General features: G+C 36.8%; 1 protein-coding gene across 6 annotated transcripts in view; it reads left to right on the forward strand.

The window, feature by feature from the left end:
• The first annotated feature begins 1040 nt into the window (after positions 1 to 1040).
• Positions 1041 to 22749, forward strand: part of bmper.L (BMP binding endothelial regulator L homeolog) — a 148675-nt gene continuing 126966 nt past the window's right edge. The window contains exons 1-4 of one of the 6 annotated variants that reach the window (XM_018266679.2): positions 1041 to 1930; positions 4288 to 4292; positions 4447 to 4603; positions 5741 to 5826. In XM_018266679.2, the coding sequence (XP_018122168.1) occupies positions 1792 to 1930; positions 4288 to 4292; positions 4447 to 4603; positions 5741 to 5826 (387 nt within the window). In that variant the 5' untranslated portion in view covers positions 1041 to 1791. 6 annotated transcript variants of the gene reach the window in all.

Raw genomic sequence — 22749 nt, forward strand, 5'->3', positions numbered from 1 at the left:
GTCTGCTAATGTTTCTGGAGCTGCTGCCTGGTTAGGATGCAATGAAAAGCAAAGCACTCTACAGCAGGAAAATAAATTAATAGAAAAATCAGGGGGCCATTAAAATAATAAATGTAAATAAGTACAATATACAATACAAATAAATATATGCAATCTGATTCAGTGTGCTAAATTAGCTTTTTTTTCTCTCTGTTTGTGTATATTAGTGCCTGCGATTTTGTGCATTATGTGGAGCATGGCTGTGGCTGCTGCACCAAGGAAAATCCCCAAATAACAGTTTGAACTGTTTATTAAATCTTAACCAAAGAAGTGGGCTAGAAATGTTGTACATTATGTTTTGTGCTTTTGTACCAGCCCAAGGCAACCACAGCCCTTTAGCAGGGAAGATCTGTGTCTCCAAAGATGCCCCAGTAGCTCCCCACCTTCTTTTCTGTTGATTCACTGCACATGCTCTGTGCTGATGTTACTTACTGAGCTTAGGGACTGACAAAATATACAGTACACATACAATATAAATGTTACGATATAAGGCTGATTAGTAATTAATATAGATAATTACTACATGGCAGCAAAGAAACCAGTGCAACTAGCACCAGAATTTAATAATCAGCCTTGTAGCTTCAGCTAATATTATAGATCAGCCTAATTTTCTGATGGATAATTTGTGATGACCCCTAAGCTTAGCTTCTCAACAGCTGCTCAGAGCCCACTGTGCATGTGAGCGTCATAGTCACTTTCCAATATGGAGACCCCCTGTGACAAGTTTGAAGTCCTGGATCATTGCTTCTATTGAGAAGGTGGAACTTTAGGCTGGTGCAATAAGTTCATTATATAAAATATGGCATTTTTAACCATATTCATTTTTAGGGTTTAGTTCTCCTAAGGCAATAACACACAGTGGGGACATTGCACATCCTGCAGGCAAAATGCCTGAAAGTACATTTCAGTCATGGCTTGGATAGCTGCATAAGATACAGTTTGCTTCTGTTTTAATGTATGGGGTGGGTCCATACCAACTATAGCCCCCCCCCCCCAAACACACACACACATGGTCTCAGGTTCTGTTGTATAGTAGTTACGTCACTGGTTACACCCATAGCGCTTACATTAATACAGGTTTTGAATTTGTGCAGCCAGGAATAACTGGACTGAGGCATAATGATGAACCCTTTCTTCCAAAATGATGACACCTATTATTGTGTTATGTATAGGACAACTCATTTCTTTTTTATTTATACACTTTACTTGAGCAGCACTTAATATCTAGTGATTGTATAGCTTAGGAAAATAGTTTGCTTTTAGTTAATAACTTTGCTGCACAATGGAAAATGTCCTGTGGATTCCTAAGCTACAGTGCTAGTGTGAGATCAGTGGAGGTGCCACTCTCTGTCTTTTATCTAAGATCAGTGACCTCCCCTCCCATGATAGGATCAGTGAAAATCAACGCAGGCTGTCTGCACACACCCCCGACACAAGCAGCAGAAGCAGCAGCAGCAGGCTCACTGGAATCAGAATCGGGATGATTAAGGCACGCTTGTGTGTTGGGTTAAAACACTGGAGGAGGGGTACAGAGGAAGAAAATATAGGAAACGGAAGCCAACCAAAAGTGTAATAGTAGCAGCAGTCTGTCCAACAGCAGCACCAGCACAGGGACCCTCCTCTGATCAGCCCCCCCTACTTGTCCTCAGCCCCAGCAGTAATCATACTAGTTAACACTAGGTGAATCGCAGCCTGCTCTCTGTTCTTGACTCCTCACTCTAAAACCTGCAACAGTCTGGATGCTATAGGACCATGCACAGCTGCTTCTCCACTGGCAAGTGCCTGCTGCCAATGTGCCTCACCTTTCCTGGAATTTCCATCACATTTACTGGCTGGATTCTTGTTCTCTCTTCTCTGGTTCAAATGTCTCTGGCATCCTCATTCTTGACAGGTAAAGGATTTGTTTTAGGGGGGTATTAATAGTGGCAGACATTGAATATATGTTTTTATGTAATGTACTGAATATACTCTTTTAATGAGCCATTTGGCTCATTTAAACATGTTTTTTTTTTATTCTGACTGGTCCTTATGATGATGATCTTGCTTTATTTGGCCATGTGGACAATAGACAACTCTGTGCTACTGCTCTTCTCTCATGGGGATTTGCATGTTTCTGTACATCCCATACAGAGAATCAGAAACGGGTTTGTGTGTAATGATACTTTCTGGCAGTTAAACAAATAAATATGTTTTTAAAGCAAATGTCCCTGTGACACTATAGGCATCCAGAGGGACAGGGGGCAAGGTGGGGGTGACGTACCCCCTGGTTTCTCTTCTCAAGCAGGACAAGAGCAAGGGCCCCAGGTCCCCATAATGGTATTTGAGAAGTTGAGCAGTTGCTGATTCTCTCATTTTCTCTTGATAACATTTCAGGATCTCTATAACAGCTTGATACTTGTTACATTGTTTCTTTTCATCCAGATACTGGATACAGGATGCTGAGTGCAAGAGAGAGTGTTAGAAAATGTTTGTGCTAAATCTTTTTTGTTTCTGTGTGTGTGATTGTGTGAATTGGTGTGCAGTCTGCAAAACTTTTTGAGTGTGAATGTTTGTGGTTGCAATGTCAAGGGAACCCACCAATTCCCAGTCTTGGTTGCTCTTTATTCTGTTAGTAGAAGGTAGACTGTATTATTTGTATATCATTTCCCATGAAGTCAGAAGTCCTGCTTCTAAAGTTACCAATAAGACTGAATATAAAATAGTGACTATTACATGCACCTTTTCATATAACACATGTAGTGGAGTCTTTTGACTTATATACTATATAAGTTACAGCTGGGATAGCAACATAAGTGACTGTTTGCTTCTGGTTAAATGCTTTTAAAAGAGATTAATATCAGGTGATGAAAGAAGGACTTTTATGTGTTATTTTAAAAAAGCCCTTTTTCTTGCAAAGGATAGTTTTGATTGTTGTAGTTCAGCGGTAGCCTAAGGGATGCAGGTGGGCCTTTAAGGTCTTATTTTTTAAGTGGCATAATGTATTTATACTGACTTAGGAACCCTCTGGCTGCAATGTGTACCGTGGTACAGTTGGGCTGCGTGCAAATAATCTCATTTATTCAGCTTTCTGTGGATCTGGAAGTCCTGCCTGCTTCCACTGGAAGTCTTTCCCTTCTGGAAGCTGTAGCTCAGCTAATTCTTGGGCCCTTTTACTATGCTGTGTACCTTGTCAAGTATGCTAAAGTACAGGGAATGTAATGTGATTATTTTTGCTTTTTGTAGGTGCAATATATATTTATTTCTAATTAAATGCTTATAATTATGTAGGGTATCTTTAAATTGATCATGCAGAAGCCTGAACTTTATTGTGGCTGCACTAGCATGCCCTTTATAGTTAGTGTGGCTACCAAAGGTTTGTTGTGGCCACAGAGATGAGATATTGGTATTCTAGCTTACTGAAATATATTTATGTATTCATGAGTAGTATACAGGACCATACTTGCTTTTGAGATGTCACTGTTTTCTACTGAAAGTTGAACTATTTCATTTTCTCCTGCATCTGAAGAATTGAAATCTGTAGAATGTTTTCCCCTGCTGCCTAAACACAACGAGGGAGGTTTCTAAAGGCTTTTCTCTCATCAATTATTTGTATTTAGTTCTTCTGATTTTGTAGATGCTGGCTCAGCATCCATAAGGATATGATATAGGTCTTGAACTTGGGCACCCACGAATAACAGAACTGTGGCATATGGATAGAGCCTTTCTTCCCAAATGATATCACTCACTGTGTTATGTATACTGAAACACGTTGTTTTAATTTACATACTCTACCCAAAGAGCACCCCCAGTTAGATAATTATTGAAACTGTGTACTGCTTGCTGGGTTTTAACAAGAAATTGATTTCTTACAAATCATCTCTCAAATATGGCGTACCATAACAGTTAATTATTGTATACAGGCTTAGTCTAGGAAAACAATTTGCTTTTGGTTAATGATTCCCCCCACCCCTTACCCTGAAAAATTTCCTGCGGACGCCCATGCAGGCACCTAGGGCTATAGTGCAAGTGTGAGATCAGTTGAGGTGCCACTCTCTGTCTTTTATCTAGGATCAGTGACCTCCCCTCCCATGATAAGATCAGGGCAAATCATCGCTGGCTGTCTGCACACACCCAGACACCAGCAGCAGGCTCACTGGATTCACAATCGGGATGATTAAGGCACATTTGTGTGTTGGGTTAAATCACTGGAGGAGGGGTACAGGGGAAGAAAATATAGGAAACGGAAGCCAGCCCAAAGTGTAATAGTAGCAGCAGTCTGTCCAACAGCAGCACCAGCACAGAGACTGTCCTCTACTCTTATCAACCCCCCCCCCCCTTGTCCTCAGCCCCAGCAGTAATCATTCTAGTCAGCTTTAGGTGACTCGCAGCCTGCTCTGTTTTTGATTCCTCAATCTAAACCTGCTACAGCCTGGATGCTATAGGACCATGCACAGCTGCCCATCCACTGGCAAGTGCCTGTTGCAAATGAGTCTCAACTTTTCTGAAATTCTCATCACATTTACTGGCTGGATTCTTGTGCTCTCTGCTCTTGCTCAGATGTCTCTGGCATCCTCATTCTTGACAGGTAAAAGCTTTGCATTAGGGGCATATTTATGTATTATTTATGTATTTTGTATTATATGCATGTACTGTAGAGTAATGTACCGAATTTACCTATATGCCATTGTGTTTACGATTTTAAAGTACCAGTATAAAGCAGGACTGGTATTTGTTTTGATCATAACCCTGCATATTGCCATACCACATGCTTGGAGAATTAGATATCTTTGCACTAATGCTCTTATCAGTCTTTCCCATTTATGTATATTCCATACATGATGGGTTTGGGTATCAGGCAGTTGCAGAATTAAGTTCTTTTTGAAGGACATTATTCCTGTGGCACTTGGTGCACAAGAAAAAGAAAGAAAACCTACGTTTAAGCTAAGTAAGTAGTGCTGAGTTTCAAAATGCGATTGCAGAGTGAGATAACACTAAGTTGATCATAGGCAAGGTCAGGAGAGCTAAAGAGCTCTTGATGGAGTGCAAACTGGTCATTGATCATGAAACGTTTCAGGTTCAGAGCCAGTGTCCTGAGAGCCCTGTCTTCTTCTAAAAACTTCACTGTGCCTAAAAAAGAAACACAACAAAAAGAAGCATGTCATAACTACACACACTTTTTTTTCTAGACAGGATGTGTTTTGTTAACTAATTGAAAGCTACCATAGATCAGTCAGCTTGGCACAGTTATTAAAGATGTGTCTCTGAGCACCAGATGCCGTGTAGACATCCTGCTAAAATAGATATGTTTGGGGCATGTAATAGTAGATTCAAATATTTTGGTACAGAAGTTTACAGCTCAATTACTAATTTATGCTAAACTGTCTCAGTTCATTTTAGGCATTACATACATAATGCTACAAAAGTGATAAGAAAACTCTTTCTTGCTGTCTGACTAGGAGATAGATGCCTATTATTTCCCCATACACATTCTTTACTGATATTGTAAAAGTTGTGCTGTATACTAACAGGTTCTCTCCAACCTGCATAAGTCTGTGGTATAAAGAAGAACTACTTTTAACCTCTGCATTGCCAGTGGGTGTATAAATGCATTTCAATTATTGCTATCCTTTCTGCTGAGAATTGTATCCACCATGGGTACTGTCTCAGCTTGAATACTTTACTGGTCTTTGTGTAATTTGTTGTCTTTCTGTTATTCTCCAAGGATCGATCGCCAAATGCGAAAATGAGGGAGAAGCCCTACAAATTCCATTTATCACTGATAATCCTTGTATCTCTTGTGTGTGCCTGGTAAGTTTGGACATTATTATATTATTGGAATTCACAGCTGAAGCCATAACGTATAAGAGCTAGTGTACAAAACTCTAGCTGATTGATGCTTTGATGTACTATGTTTCTGCAATGAACTCACTGCCTTTTCGTGTGAAAGAGTTAATGCATGCCTTACAAAAGCCCTTCCATTCAAGGCAGAATGGAGTTAGTATAAGTTGTTTGCACTGCAGCAGATATCCGATCCATGGGAAGATATGACATAAAGTCTCCTACTTACAACCTTGGAATAGGAAAGCAACAGTGAAGCTATGTAAGCTCTGTCTAAAGAAAGACAATGCTTTAGGAAGAATTTGCTTTAAAGTATACATTCATAATTCAGTGCAAGTGTTTTCACTACCTTTTCCTGAAAAAAAATATATTTATATAAAATGCTTTTGCAAATGAATATGACTTTTTTTTTCTCTCCTTCTCTGTATATCTTAATCTGCAAAATAGCAAATAAAGGCAATGGAAACTTAAATAAATTACTGCATTGATTTCTACCTTGACCTTTGTATCCAAGGCTGTCTTTTTGTTTTACTGTTTTATATGCCTCTGCTTTTTAGTTTATGTGTACCTTTAGCCTTACATTGTTTTCATACTGATTTTGTGACGTACACCTTTTATATGCTGTGTATGTAAATGCAGAGGATGCAATATAACTTGGTCTTACACACAGGTGTTTTGTGTGTGTGTTTGATGCATGTTTTAGATGCAGGTTTGAGCTCACCGAAACACATGATTCTATTTTAGGGGTCTTACATAAGGGTGTTTTGTGTGTTTGACATGCTGGTTAGAGTACACATAAATGCATTAGCTAATTGATTCCATTATTTCCTGCCTGTTTGTACTCCTGTACATTTATAGCTGTATTACTGCAATCAAGTTTCATTGCGCTTTTTTTAACACAATGTGCTGCATTTCTTATATTTATCATTTTAGTGTTATTTAATCTGTAGACTTTGACAATAATATTCTTACTGTTGATGTTTAATCCGTAGCTCCCAAATCGGCAGCAGACAATGTGGGCTAATATAGATGTGAGTTAATTTATCTGGAAACCTGGTATACAGTACATATAGTTCTGAAATACAGTAATGCCAGTAACAGTGAAGCCCTATTTAAGCAAATAATTCTAATTTTTAGACTGATTTCCTTTTTTCTCTTTAATAATACACTACACTTGACTTAATGTGGACTAAACTGTCATAAGATTGTGGCACACCAGGCATGGTGATCAAAATTACTGAAAGACCCCTTATCTGGAAAACCCAAAGATCCCATGTCTGTAGTGAGTAATACTGGAGCTTTTTATGGAAAAGTATTGTTTTTTTTTATATTTTTCAGTTATGATGTTGTGAATCTTAGGGGAAAGTGTGGACTTAGTCACAGGGGTACATTTACTTACGTGCAAATTTTCACTTTGGAAGTCTCCCCCAGACTTCAGACAGCTACATCAGACGTTATTTTGTGATGAATATGCGTATTCATCAAAATACGCAATTATGTATCAGTAAGAGAACATTGGGCTACTTTCATCAGCGATGATTCGTTGGTGCGAAAATTGTTCTTCCTAGCGAAACTACGTAACGTAAATTTAAATTCAATGTGTACAGTATATAAAGGACATATGTATGTATTTATAAGTGATGTTGGTGAAATTGCTGGAAGTGGACACTTTTTATTAAAAATGTCCAAGGAAGCAAAATGAAGACAGAGATCCTCTATTGTCCTAGGCCATGAGCTCACCCTAAAACAAATGTGGCATGAGGTTCCAATGTTTAAAAAAGTGTAAACATGTTATTTTTAACAGTTACAAACATAATCCCACTTTAAATATGAAAAAAGGCCAGCTTTTTTACTTTTGCTTATGACTTTTTTTGGAATACAGGATATGATGTCACTGATATAATAATGTTGAGGATTTAGCTTCATTGTATTATTTTGCCAGTCAGAACCTGGTGATAGATTAGCGGATTTACGATCGTTTGCCTCAGCGAAAATTCGCCTGGAGAAATGCAGCGAAAGTTTTCCAGCAGCAGGGTAATTCGCTAGCGAAGTGTGTCACTCATCTTTTAGTAAACAGGCAATATCGCCACAAGTTTTTAGCGAGAATTTGCTCTGCTAGTTATTGGAGACTATTAGAATAATTTACAAAGAGAATGCTGAAAGGTGTAGTTCTGCCGTACATTTTTATGCCTTGTCTGATAATTAACTTCTAATCTCAACCATACACTCACTAAATGAAACATTTTATTGACTACCCCTGATATTGTGAATGACACTCCCATTGTCTAACTGCAGAACAATTTTAAATCAAACTGTACTTAAAAGAAATGTTTACAGAAGTTTTATCGGATGTTTCAATATGTGCTTGCTTGTGTGTATAACTTTAAGCAAACACTGTATTAATTATCCCTAATACTCATAGTATGGCTCATTTCTTATTTTTCCACTGCAGTTTATACAAACACCCAATAGAAGATAAAAGTAAACTATGCTAGTTATCCACCGTGCAGCCAAGTTTATTGGTTTATTAACATGTGTTAATGAGTAAGAGTCTAATTTTTACAAGTCATAAAAAGCTTTATTTTTTTTATTCTTTTCAACACAGTATAAATCTTTATAAAGACTTGTTAGGTAGGGAACACTAAAGCCAAAATGTTTATTGTTTAAATAATCTAGTTTTTGGAGTTAACAGCTAAAAAATAGACTGCAAAGAATTATGGTTACCAAAGACTTCTTGCTGGCATGCAACTTATACTCGTCAAAGGAAATGCACTCTCTTCGGTGTAGTGGAACTCTTTATTTCCCATTTTCCCATTTTACACTGACCAGCAAAGGGGACATATGCTTGTAATTTCTGTTCAGATTCATTCTTTTCAGATTCAGGTACTTTGAAAACACCTTTGTGCCACCTCAATGATCACAGAGGTTCTCTCCCTACAGAAAATCTGTTCTGCCTCCCTTTAGTATCTGGGGGAACCAACCCAAATGTGAAAGGTGTTGCAACTTTCTCCCACTACCCTTACAGTCAATTTTCATTGTAAATCGCTCTTTCAGCCAATGAATTGAATTAATGATTCAGAACAGATAAGCGGATTAGAGACAGTTAGCCATTGCCTCTGAGATCTCATCACACACTACTGTTCATTTTGCTGATGAGCCTAGCAAGCATATCCAGAGGCAATCAGCCAATGTGTGTCTAGGCTATGACAGAACAGTAGTATATCTCCCAGCATCCTCTAAAAACAAACAAACTCAAAGAGTCATAGTTTCACAGTAGTTACAGTGCCACAGGTTAGCAGTTGTTGATTGTAAATCATTTATCAGAATCTCTGTGGCTTATAAAAACCTTTGTTTTAACCAATAAAATATCCTTAACGTTATTCTACTGGTGTAAAAAATATTTCGATTTGTGTTTGTATTATAATAAGAACAAATGTGACTCCATATAATTAGCTTGTTTCTGAATAATGCAGCTCTGATGGGAGTGAATAAGAGAAGTTAGTTATAGACCTTTAGATGCAAAAAAATGTATTTTCTTGCTGCTCATAATTTGTCTGACAATCAGACCTGATGTTATGGCAGGAAAGGTAGCTTAGAGTCTTTGTGGCAACAGTAGAAAATGTCTTAGTGATTCAGTTACTCTGAATCACTAACATGTGTCTCAGTTAGTACATTCTTGTATATATGGTCTCATAGGGGCTTTGGATAACATTTTTAAACCACATGAATGTTGCACATCTGTCCCAAGCCAAGAAAAAAGAGACAAAACCATCAGGTTCTTCCTACTTCTCATTATCCTATGGTTGGAAATGGCAATTTTGCATAAATAAGCTGGCTGTAATTGTTGTCCGACATGTGAAAATGAGGTTGTAATACCTGATCAGAAGACCATGTTGCAAGGATCACTTTGACCACAAAACAGAACTTGTGGGTCAACGAGAACCCCAGGCAGTTTGCATTATGATTGCTACACACATGGCAGTTTAAACATCAACCATGCTCCAAGCAGATTTTTATGGGGAAAAAAACTTGGGTCTACATTTAGAGTTTTTAGTGTTCGATGTAAACAACTGAAAAAAAACCTGCATGAAAAAAGCAAAATTAACTTTACAGTAGCATCTTTTTTATATTACAGTCACCCCACAATATCCTGGACTGCCTTGGCACTTAATGAGTTAAGAGGGGAAAGACATTTGTAAATTGATTCATATCTTGAAGGTGTTGCTGCCCCCGCCTGAAGCAATTGCATTATTACAACACACAGATGCAGAGAAGAGCTGTTCTGTCATTTAAATTGCATAAATTGCATATCCCCTGGCAAAATGGTCAGGACCTCATTATATCACAATCCACAATTTTTTAATTTTACTGTATTCATCTTTTGGAAAGGAATCAATTATTCTTTTTAAAATTAAAGTGGAAGCCTGAAGGGAAAACATGGGACCTTCGGAATAATATAAAATATTAAAATGTATAATTACTTCCTTACTGTCTAAGGCTCAACATGACATCTCTGTCTTATATTAGATGAAAAATTAGCATTTTGTACTTTAAGGAGGACCTGGGCTGTTTTCAGATTCCATTTTACATTTTTTGCAGTTTTCAGTTGTTTTAAATATCTAGTTTTCATAAAATGTTGTTTCAAAATTGCTGTGGTTTTGGTTTACTTTCTGTTTCTCACGTTTCTTATCTAAACAATTAGTGCTATGGACATTTGTATTGCAAATGTCAGTTGCTGAGATTATCCACATGCTTTTGACTGCAGTGGGAAGTAACAAGATCACAGCTTCCCATAACTGCACAAAAATGACCCCCACATTATGCGGGGAGCAACCTGTTCAATGGCCACGGGTACACTAGATCTTCGAGGTTCTAAAGACTGCAATATTATGAATCATATATGTTCACATAGGATCTGTGAAGCTTATGGGTGAAGGATTTGCTATGTAGCTAAAATTTCATGTCAAGTATAAGAGGATTGCACAGAAATAACAATAGACATCCAATCTAAAGGCACCCTGGCACCTAATCTGGAAGAAAAAAGCAGCTGGAAATTTGGTGTACGTTGAAATATCTTGTCCTCTGCAAGCTAAAAGCAGCAAGCACATACTGTCTGATATGATTTATATTCATTTCTGCCAGTGGATATTTTGCAGAAAGGTTCCTGCAGTGTTGTTGAGGCAAACCCAGTCCAACTATTGCAATGCTGACAGCATATACTGACATGCTATCAGGCTACATAATTTGATGAAGTCATATATAAAATATAGAGAAGTTACTCACTATTCTAAACCATATATTATACTTGGATGGCTACATTAATCCCCTTGACCTCTTGTTGGACAGCCATAGACTTGGTGGCACAAAACTGTGCACCTTCGAAAAACAATTCTTTCAAAATGTTTAACATGTATGAAGCTCTTTCGTGAAATTATTTCTTCTATTTGCTTCTGTATAAATTGATTTCATGTATTCAACTAAGGCATGCATCACAATGTGACCAGATTGCCCAGTGTGGTCCTGTTTTTTTTTTAACAAGTTACACTTAGTAGTGCTTATCTACTCGTGTGCTATATTAAAGCCCTTTGTACATAGTGTGAGTATCTCTTTCCAGTGCAGACAAAGGCTTCAACAATGAGACACATGCTGAATTTGATTTTAACAAATTGATTTCTTCTATGTTGAATCTCTTTGAGAATATAAATTAACATTTCTGAACCTTTAATACAGTCTAACATAAATTGTGTTTTTGGTTTACTTATATTTCACTTATTTATTCTAGCTTAGTTAAAATATCCAAATCCCTTTTATCTTACAATTTTGTTTCTCCACATTCTGCCAAAGAGTGATGTAATTGCTGGCTCTCCATGTGGTCATCATGTTACAGGTACCATATGATTTGTTCTTTGGAACTTTAACACCTAAAATGTTTTATGAACATATATATATATATATATATATATATATATATATATATATATATATATATATATATATATATATATATATATATATATATATATAGCGCGTCAGGGCTCAGTTAAGAGTACCCAGCACTGATGTCACCCTGGAGAGAGAAGGGGGTAAATAGCAAACAAAAATAAGTAAATAAGTTAAAACATCTGCTTGTGTGAATACATATGTCACACTAAACCACAGTCTTTCAGAGTTCTGTCAGAAGACCACGTGAATGGAATGTTTTGTATAAAGCAAGTACCTCAAAAGTGGAAAGTTCTTGGGAGCAGCTACAAATTGAGAAAAACGTTTACAATGTCAAAGTGTATTTCGTAATAATTAATGGGTTTATGTATGAAACACGGTGCCTATTTTCTATTGCACCAAGGGACATTTGTAAAATATTACTACATCTCAAAATATAATCAGAAAATCTTCATTTTGCTGAGTATTGTTTTCCTATATTTAAAATCTTTTTTTCTTCCAAAATGTTGGTCGAAATACTACCTGAGTCATGTAAGGAGTTTCAGTGATTATAAAGTATTGGTGAATTACAAGTTAATACAGTATTTTATCACTGGCTAATCTTAGAAAGTATATTAACCAATGAGTATGACAGCATAGTATCTGTAGATGTGACTGGCAATAATTGGCCACAACCAGGCAATTATATTTATTGTACATTAAAGCACAAATCATCTTGTTCTTTAATGTAATAATATAAATAGAGTAGTTGAGGGGTGAAAGAGGAAAGGGAAATCGAATTAGAATTTTTTAAAAAAATTTAATAGAATTTGGATAATTCACCAGTCGAATTTAACAGTATAGACAATAAAAAAATTTGAAAATTCGAATTCTTATTTTTAATTCAACCCTTAAAGGGATAATGTCATGGGAAAACATGTTTTTTTAAAAATGCATCAGTTAATAGTGCTGCTCCAGCAGAATTCTGCACTGAAATCCATTTTTCAAAAGAGCAAACAAATTTATATTCAGTTTTGAAATCTGACATGGGGCTAGACATACTGTCAGTTTCCCAGCTGCCCTCAGTCATGTGACTTGTGCGCTGATAAACTTTAGTCACTCTAGTCTTCACTGCTGTACTGCAAGTTGGAGTGATATCACCCCCTCCCTTCACCAGCAGCCTAACAAAAGAACAATGGGAAGGTAACCAGATAGCAGCTCCCTAACACAAGATAACACCTCCCTGGTAGTTCTAAGAAAAACACTCAATAGTAAAAGGCCCATTGAGACTCCTTCAGTTACATTAAGTAGGAGAGATAACAACCTGTCAGAAAGTAGTTCCATCCTAAAGTGCAGGCACAAGTCACATCACTGGGGGCAGCTGGGAAACTGACAATATGTCTAGCCCCATGTCAGATTTCAAAATTGAATATAAAAAAATCTGTTTGCTCCTTTGAGAATTGGATTTCAGTGCAGAAGTCTGCTGGAGTAGCACTATTAACTGACGTGTTTTGAAAGAAAACACGTTTTCCCATGACAGCATCCCTTTAATAAATTTGCCCTTAAGTATTTAGTTTTTTTGGCAGGGTTGAAAAATAAACAAATAAATAAAATACATATATACATACAAGTACAAGAGCACAGCTTATTGTGTGCACATAACCTTTAATAACATTACACTTTATGGGGCACATTTACTTAACTCGAGTGAAGGATTAGAATAAAAAATACTTCAAATTTCGAAGTATTTTTTTGGCTACTTCGACCTTCGACTTCGAATCGAACTAAAAATCGTTTGACTATTCGACCATTTGATAGTCGAAGTACTGTCTCTTTAAAAAAAACTTCGACCATCTACTTCGCCACCTAAAACCTACCGAGCATCAATGTTAGCCTATGGGGAAGTCCCCATAGGCTTTGTAGCCAATTTGGGATCGAAGGAAAATCGTTTGATCGATGGATTAAAATCCTTAGAATCGTTCGATAACAGGAAATGCGGTAAATCCTTCGACTTTGATCGAAGGATTTTACTTCAACGGTCGAATATCGAGGGTTAATTAGAGTTTGCCTCTGCTTTGACATCCTCTATGAACTACAGAACTGCATCATTTACTGGGCATAAATTCTATCTGAGAATACCACAAAACTTGCAAGCAATATAGTAGCACAGTACTGTTTGCCATGTTTAGATGAAGAGACTATTTTTTTGTTGTACTATGTCCTTCTTTGACTGTCCTATGTCTGATTATTTATGCAATATGATCATAAATCATAGCCCAAATCCGTTGTGTCCAGCTTTGTTCTGGTTATCTGAAAATACACAGTGAAAATGTAATTATTATTGGATTAAATAGCAACACTGCACATCTACAGTCATTCACATCCCGGGAAGATTAACAGAATTGTGATATATAGGTTGATATATGAGCTTTTGTAATATCTGATTGGTAGGCTGCTTTGTTTTCATTAAGACAAAAGTTACCGTTTACAATAAATGCAGGAAATTGCTGTTACTTTGACTCTGAACTCTATGTGCATAAGTCTGCAAAATAGCAGAGCAAACTACCCATTATAAAATGAACGAATTGTTTTTGAAAACAGTGTAGGCCTCCGATTGTTTAGAACTCTCAGTACCTTTTTCCAGACAAGACATAATTGTTGCAATTATTTAAACATCGCCCTTCATTATAAACTCAAGTTTAATTGAAAACATATTGCTGGTTTTGCCCTGAAGATTCTGTGTGCCACACTGTTATTCCAAGATCCTATTTCCAGTTGTCTGTTTTACAGCACAGTTAAAAAGGTCTGTTACAGTTCCCAGATAACTATGCACAGATTCACTAAACAGTACCCTTCAGCTCTCATTTATTTCACTGAAAGTTGGGTAATGCAAAACCACTAACTTCTTACCTGACAGTCTGAAAGAGAGATCAGACTAATTTGCCAAATGTAGGGTTCTAGTTCCCCAGCACAAAAAGTATTTGTTTTTATTTCTTTTTAAAATTAATTATAACTATATTTGTCATAAGGGAAGTACACAAATTAGCTTTTTAGTAAAACAGATATTATTTTACTTCTAATAATCTATTTACTTATGAGTGGAAGATTGTATACTGCTTACTATGACTTATAAAATAAAATATCTCTTGAAATTATCACAAAAAGATGGGAGAATGCTTGTAACATCATTAGTCGTTTTTCCCTTCTTGACCAAACTGGCCTACTGACGTTCAATTTATCAATGTATGGGACCAAAGCAATATGATTTTTCTGTTCAGTATCCATTCAAAATTGGACATATGGCAGGGTGGATATTCTGATGGCTATGTATTAAGTATGGTATTGTAACCGCACAGGTCCATGTCATTCAAATTGTGTACCAAACATATCCAGTTTAGATCCCCTCATTTTTGACCAAACCAGCCCCAGTGCTACTCATTCATCTGCCAATCTAGTTTAGTGGATCTCATAGAGCATCATAGAGCATTGTCATCTTAGAACCAGCTTATTGAACAGTACCATACCAGTCGGACTGGGATGCCAGGGGCCCACCAGAAAACCTTAGACCACGGGCCCACTTTCCAAACTATTATTCCCCCTCTCCTCACTCAACCTCTTTATTCTCCTAGTCTTTTATCTCTACATACTATACTCAATTCTTCCATTATTAAGCCTCTTAAAGATTTAGGCAAGGACCATGAAATAGGCCAAATGATTAGAAGCAAAAGGGCCCACCGGACGTTTTCGTGGTATCCCAGTGGGCCAGTCCGACACTGGTACCATATAATTTTCAAATTTCAATTTACTTCTCAAAGGCAAAAGATTACGAGATCCAAAATATGTTTATCCCTGCTCCTGATGGCTGTGACTTCGTGCAACGTGGTTCCTTACAGCTGCATTACATTCAGCTTGTGAGCAGCAAAGTAGGGCACTGTTCTGGGGTTCTTGGTTTGTTTACAGCTAGGCTACTGTCTGCAAGAAATGTATATATTCTCTCTATGTCTGTGGGTCGGTTTCCTCCAGGTACCCTGGTTTCCTCCCACTCTCCAAGTAACATTCAAGAAGGTTAATTGGCTCCTGCTAAATATTATATGATATTGACCATAGTATTGGCCAGATTCAGTTCAGAAAAAGCTTTCTCATGAATAAGATTCAATTTGAGGAGAAAAAACTTTTCACCTAATTCAGTTCCAATTTTTTCATAAACCGTGAGATGTTTTTCTGAATTGATTTGCATCTCAAATTGAATTGCGTCCATGAGTTTTTTCATGATAAACCTTTTTCTCACTGAATTTAATTTGGCCCTATGTGTGAGAATGTGATAATGACCTTAGATAGTAAACTCAACTTGGGTCTGATATCAATGATGCATAATCTCAGTAAAGCACTGTGTGTTGGTGCTATATCAATAGAACATAATAATCTGAGCAGCTGCTAAAGGTTTTCTATACAAGGCAGAGGGCATGTAGGCTGATCTACAATGTCTGGTCCAGACACTGTTAGACTTTACCATAAGGACCATACATTTTTGTGAATTAAATTGTAATGAACTGTGTAATATTTTAAAATTGGAGTGAATGTTTACAAATATCTATGCCCTGTTTGTTTAGCAAACAAGGTTAAAAAAAGGTAAAAAATAAGGACCAAAACATTCACCTATTTTTGCCCGATTTTGCTTGCATTGCTCACTTCTTCTGCATGATGATGTAGTTTATTACAATTTTCCTTACAGTTTCAAGTGCATCACTGAACTTTTAAAAATACGTTTGCTTGATAGTCTCTTAAAATGTGCCAGAGGCGATTACATAATCATCTGGAGGGAAAGATGCACTTTCTGCTGCTACTATATTTGTCTGTGGCTAAACAAAGTTCATCTTTTTTCTCTGTCCAAGTGTAGCATTTTAATGTTTAGGTTAAAACTGTTCTTAAAGTAGAGAAAAAAGATCTTATTTGTCCACTCTTATTTTATTGTCTTCTTAATCTGGGTCTTATATTAGCACTGCATGCCATTTACTTCAGCTCAGATTCGGTTTCATGCAAAAGATGACATAACAATACTTGGCAGACTGATGCTGATTTCTGTGTGCCTTATGTTTATTATAAAAACGAGTGCACAGCCTATTCTACATCAGTGAGAAAAGCAATGCAAGTGATGTCCAACAATATCCTTAAGGTTAAGACACCTACTTATTAAAATGTGTTTTTTGTGGAAGAGCCAACTGTTAAATTTAATTTTATTAGACGACACCAAGTAATTACATCATTTGATGGAAATAACCTTTTGATTGTAAAAATTAAACTGTAAAATCTATTCCTACAAGCTGTTGTGGTGTCATTGTCTATATTCCAAGCTTAGTGATGTTACTTATGTCTCATGGCTCTTTGAGACATAATTCAAACTTGTGGATGATAGGAATTCAGTTTGCCCTGCTATAAAATATAAAGAAATTAGAAGTCACCTTGGAATCCCATCACCTGTAAAAAGAAACATGGGCTTAAGCCTTATGCTTTATATTCCTTAATAAACTACACTGTAACTCTTTATCTGCCCATCTACATTTTAAATAACATTGATGTTCAGAAGGTTAAAGTAAATGACCATTGGTGTGCGTTCATGTGTCACCACTGTTCCTCCTCTAGGTATAGGTATATTGCCAGTACACTCATAGATCCCAACCACAGTTTTTCACTAAAAGAAACCTCTTTCTTTAGGGGTAAAATCTGCACCTTCCAAGATTCTATAGTAAGGGAACAGTACAGCCATACCATACATGGACCAAAAATTAGGCAAAACTGTTTTAGAATACCGTACATATAAGGTATACAGTACTACAGTGAATTCAGCTTTTATAAAAAAAAAAAGTGCGAGAGCATTCATTAAAATCTAACTGTAGAAAAAAATGGAAAGCCCTAAAATACTTTTTACATTTCATAAATTACAGAAGAATGCTGGCAATATATTTTCATAAGTGACTGGGCTTTTGTGCACCTGATGTGCCAGTGGTATCATTAACTGTAATCTAGTGCCTGATGGTTATTCATGGGTCAGGAATCACATAAAAAGCAGGTACACTGGATTGGCATTATTGATTCATGGTGAGTTCAGTTCTGCCAAATACTATCACAGAATTGAAGCTCAGTTACTCACAAATAAAGCCCAATTCCATTCATAATAAGTCTAAAAAGAATCCAAACGCCATATGCCACACATCAAGATTTCACCTTCCCTGTTGTTGCAACAAGATGACTATGGGTTAAAAGCACAGATGAAAGAGTATCCAGTATAAAAATGCTATATATATATATATATATATATATATATATATATATATATATATATATATATACACACACCCCATCTGTACATACTGTACCACATTAAATTCATTAAATATTAAAAGTAAAACTATACCTTCAGAATGAATACTTAACCAACAGATACAAGTGACATATTAAACATAGATAGATTAGAGTAACCCATTAAATTGGCTTATATATGTCCTTTAACATCTTTTACCATGAAGTATGTGTTCTCCCCCAGAGATCACCTGACGGGAAATAATGCAGCTCTAACTGTAACAGGAAGAAGTGTGGCAGTAATAGCGCAGCTCTGACTATTCATTAGCTGATGTAACCTAGCATGTATATGTGCTCTTGGCTTGTGTGAGAGCACAGTAAGTCATTTGAGCTTGGGTCTCCTTTACCCGGGCCCGGATTTCCTAGAGCCCGCCATCTATGTCATGCACCCCTGTATGTGTGCCAGATTGCTGCAGCTCCCCAGTGCTAATTATGATGTGGCTGGGCCTGCCACTACCAGTTTAGTTTAACATCTGCATTCTTTCCAGCTGATTCATATCATTATTAAGGACTCGGGCCCAAAACTGCCAGCATACTCCAGGTGAGTTTACCAAGGACCTATTAACAGGCAAAATTACATTTTCATCCCATGTCCTTTTTAATGCAAGACAGCACTTCAATTACTTTAATAGCCACAGAATGACAGTGACTAGAGTTACACAGTTTGTTACCCACAAAAATATCCAAATTGTTTTCAATTAAGGAGGACAATTCAATACCATTTAGCATATAACTTATCTAGGATCATGTAGAAAGTACTATTTTATTTTTACTGAAAAATAAATTATGTATTTACAGTCACGATCATATGAATTACCTGGTCTATAATTAGTCAATTTATCTGCTTTATTATCTTCTTACCAATCTGCTTAAAATGGACTTTATGGGACATTGCTTTCCTGAAATAAAGTTGAACCATAATAAACAGCCCCTACATGTCCAGAAAATCTGTTTTTATCGCTAACTCCTTTTTTACTTTTCATTTTTGACCTTTCATAAATCTGCACAAAGATTTTAATTTGTATAAAGCGGGAAAGTCTTCATATCTTTGCTTTTTATCTAGTTATACTGTTAACAGCTGCAAAGAATTCAAAGAAAACTGTTCTGTAGTGATGGATCTATTTATAAAATGAGGGCACTGTGGGGAGAAATATAAGCATGGCAGCCTTCAGTTCAAAGGGATAGGCGTGGAGTAACTCTTTTGTCTGTAATTACAATGCAGAGTGTAAGCAAAACCACTGCAAGTAGACAAGTAATGACAGTGTTGTGTAAAAGATTATTTTTCACTTAGTCGACCAGCAGCCAGAAAGGGAACCTCTTCTGTTATCATGCATGGATAACTGTTGTTTTTCTTGTTTGTGTTTTTGTATGTACTGATGACTTAATTTCTAAGCACATAAAAATCACAAATGCGGTCATATTTATTATGGGTTTCATTTTGCATCCTACTGAATACATTTTAATGAAAGTAAGAAGCATGATAAGCTAAGGCTGAAAAGGAATAGTAAAGGAATAGTAAAATATACAATAATGATGCTGTAATTATAACATATAAAATTTACAGTTACATGAAATGGATGTTCTTGATAAAAGTTAATGTATTACCATAGGTACCAGATTACCATCAGTTATACAGCATTTTCTTGCTGTATAAAAAACTAGGTCCCTGACATATCTGAAAAACAACATAACACATGAACATATGTTTTGATGACCTTTACAAAACACCGTTTATTGGGTATGCTTTGTATACCGCCTCATTAAACATATTTATGGAAACTGAAGCTGCCCATACCAAATGGAAATAAAAACTTGTTGGTAGGATTAGGAATGTATATTCCATATTTGGTTTCTTTGGAAAAAGTTCTCTGTACCCTGCAGTTATTCTTTGAAAGAAACAAGAGTCCCAGTTAACATTTAACAACAAATGTCCTGCTTGCCTTGGGACAACATATTCATATCCATTACAAAGAGCATATTTAAGATAATATTACAGTGTCAATTCACAAGGTCAAAAGCTAATACTTGATTCTTTATCATTTTTATCCTGCCAGGTTTTCCATGTCATTATCCCTAGTCAATAATATGTAAAGTTATCCACTTTATTGAGTAAAAGATCTTGTAACATTGAAAATGTTTATAATTAAGACCATCTGTCTATTCACCTTGTGTTTTTGTATTCGAAAATTTATGTTGTCACACTGTCAACTTTTCTGTATAATCCCATTTAACCTAGGGTTGTGCAGCCCTCAGCTCTCCAGCTATTGTTGAATACTGGCGGAGGAAGCGCAGAACAGCTGCAGGTTTACTTCCCTTGAGTTCTAGAATTAAATTTGCATTCCCGTGTGGATATTTGGTGCCTTTCCTTACTTCTAATTTACTTTCTACTGCACTCTAAAAATGTGCTTCATTTTACAGTATCTTCACTACATTGGCAATAGGCACCCTATTAAAGCACAATGGATATTTTTAAAAAAAATAAGACTGTGACCATTCCATTTTCTTTGTTATGGCAGAAATCATTCCAAACTATTCCGAACTGAGAAACATGTTTCCAGTGAAAAGGATGGGCGGAAGAAGGGCATGACTAGGAGGCAAGGGGAAGGTTATACAGTTGGGTAAGGGGAAGCGGGAATATGATGTCAGGGAAAAGGAGGGGGTAAGGCAATAAAAGGAAAAGAGTGGGAGAATGGTACTTCCTTTTATGACCTGTAACTGTTGGAGCAGGAATGCATAGGAGGGTGTGAAGAACTGGTCTCCGGGGTGGTGCTTCCAAGAGTCTAGGGGTGCCCTAAGGGGGGTAACCAGTTGTCGCAGCGTATGGTAGCAAAATCAGGGAGTGAAGGGTGGAACTATGATGGGTTCTGGAGAGATGGATGAACAGTGTATAACGAGCCAACTCGGGCATGGCGTCCCTTGGTGGCAGAAGGGTAAATGCCATTGAGTTGATGTACTGCGGCTGATAGGTAAACAAAGTCATGATGAGTGCAGCTGTATGGAGGTGCAATTCACAGGATGGTAATCCAAGGACCATTTGCCCGAGGGAATAGGTAGGGTTAAAACAGGTCTGGATGTTATGGATGTCACAATGTCAATTCTGGGTTGTAAAAGGTTAATAATTACTACACATTCTTGGTGGTTTACTGTTGAACGTGTTAAATGCTAATAAAGAAGCTGCAGCCGTCATTATCCAACAGAACTTTTGGCATTTATTGGGGGAGAGGCTGTTGGAAGGGGGCAAGGCCGCAACTGGGTAGATGTGATGAAGGTTGAGTAAAGGGTTCTCCTGTCCCCTCCACTACTAGCCTTTCACAGTCATGGCTTACAAGTGATAGTGGAGCAGGATTCCATAGTGCTATGTCACACACTGTATTCAAAATTTCAACATGATGTTAAAACGCTAGACAAGCATTATTATAGAAAATGCTGTAATACATATACATTGCACTTGCTGATATCTGCCAAAAAAATCAAATCAATATCTATTAAAGCAAATGAATATAACTGGATTGCTGGTACATGGGGCATATAAACATATTAAGATGGTTGCTAAAATTAGTTAATATTGTTCTGCAACATTATGTGGTGTCATTATGTAATGTTATGTTGCTTTTTTACAAAATTGCTGATCTACCACTATTTAAAGCTCATTCTTCAGGTCCCTGTATTAATTGTAAGCATTTTACTGTGAGACATTTCTGTTATGAACATGGAGTGCTCAATTACACATTGCTACAAATGGTTTGTTGATATTGCATATTATGTTATTATGTGAAGCAATGCACCTGACAAAGCTCAGATTGACAAAATCCTGGTTGGGGGGGAGCTTGAATTAGTGTAGTGGTTTGTGGGATAGTATAACAAAATATGCCTGGATGATATACTTTTGTGTTTTCCACAGGCATCATTACTATAATAATGTAGCTTAAAATCTCAATATGTGACATAGTCCTTAGGGAGTGGTTAAAACCCTGCAGAGAAAAAAGTGCTGTCCTTAGTAATTTTGCTAATCACTTTTTCAAATGAATGGGATGTTGCTGGCCGAAAAAAAATTGCAGCAAAGTTTGCTGGGGGCATGGGGTGATTCTCAAATAGGATGTGTTGAACTGTGAAAGAAAAACTGCCTCGCCCATGTTTTAAAGTAGCAACTGCCTCGCTAATGTTTTAAAGTAGCAATCAGAAATTCCTATATTAATATCAGCTTTGAATATCGCCAACTATTTATAGCAAATAATCATGTATAAAACAACCTACTGACAATGGTTAAATGTCAATTTATATGTATTGAACTGAAAATATGAAATAGATGCCACATAGAGAAATAGCAGCCGCATACACGTTGTCTACCCATTTTATTGACAAGTGTGCCACTCATTTCTCTTTCTTTCTGACTTGATACCCGCCAGGTATCTAGGGGGCATCTGCACCACCATTGCGTTTGTTGTATGGGAACCAGTCAAGGCCCAAACAATACTTGGGCCTTTTTGTATCATTTTCTCAAGACATTTATTTCATGGTCTAAAGTAAATTATGTAATCATCATTGACCAAAATATATAACTGACCCCACTGCACCAAAAACACATTTGTGGCTAAACTACAAAGGAGATTTTGATCA

The sequence above is a fragment of the Xenopus laevis genome, chromosome 6L (genome assembly GCF_017654675.1).
Source record: "Xenopus laevis strain J_2021 chromosome 6L, Xenopus_laevis_v10.1, whole genome shotgun sequence".
NCBI classification, from domain to species: domain Eukaryota; kingdom Metazoa; phylum Chordata; class Amphibia; order Anura; family Pipidae; genus Xenopus; species Xenopus laevis.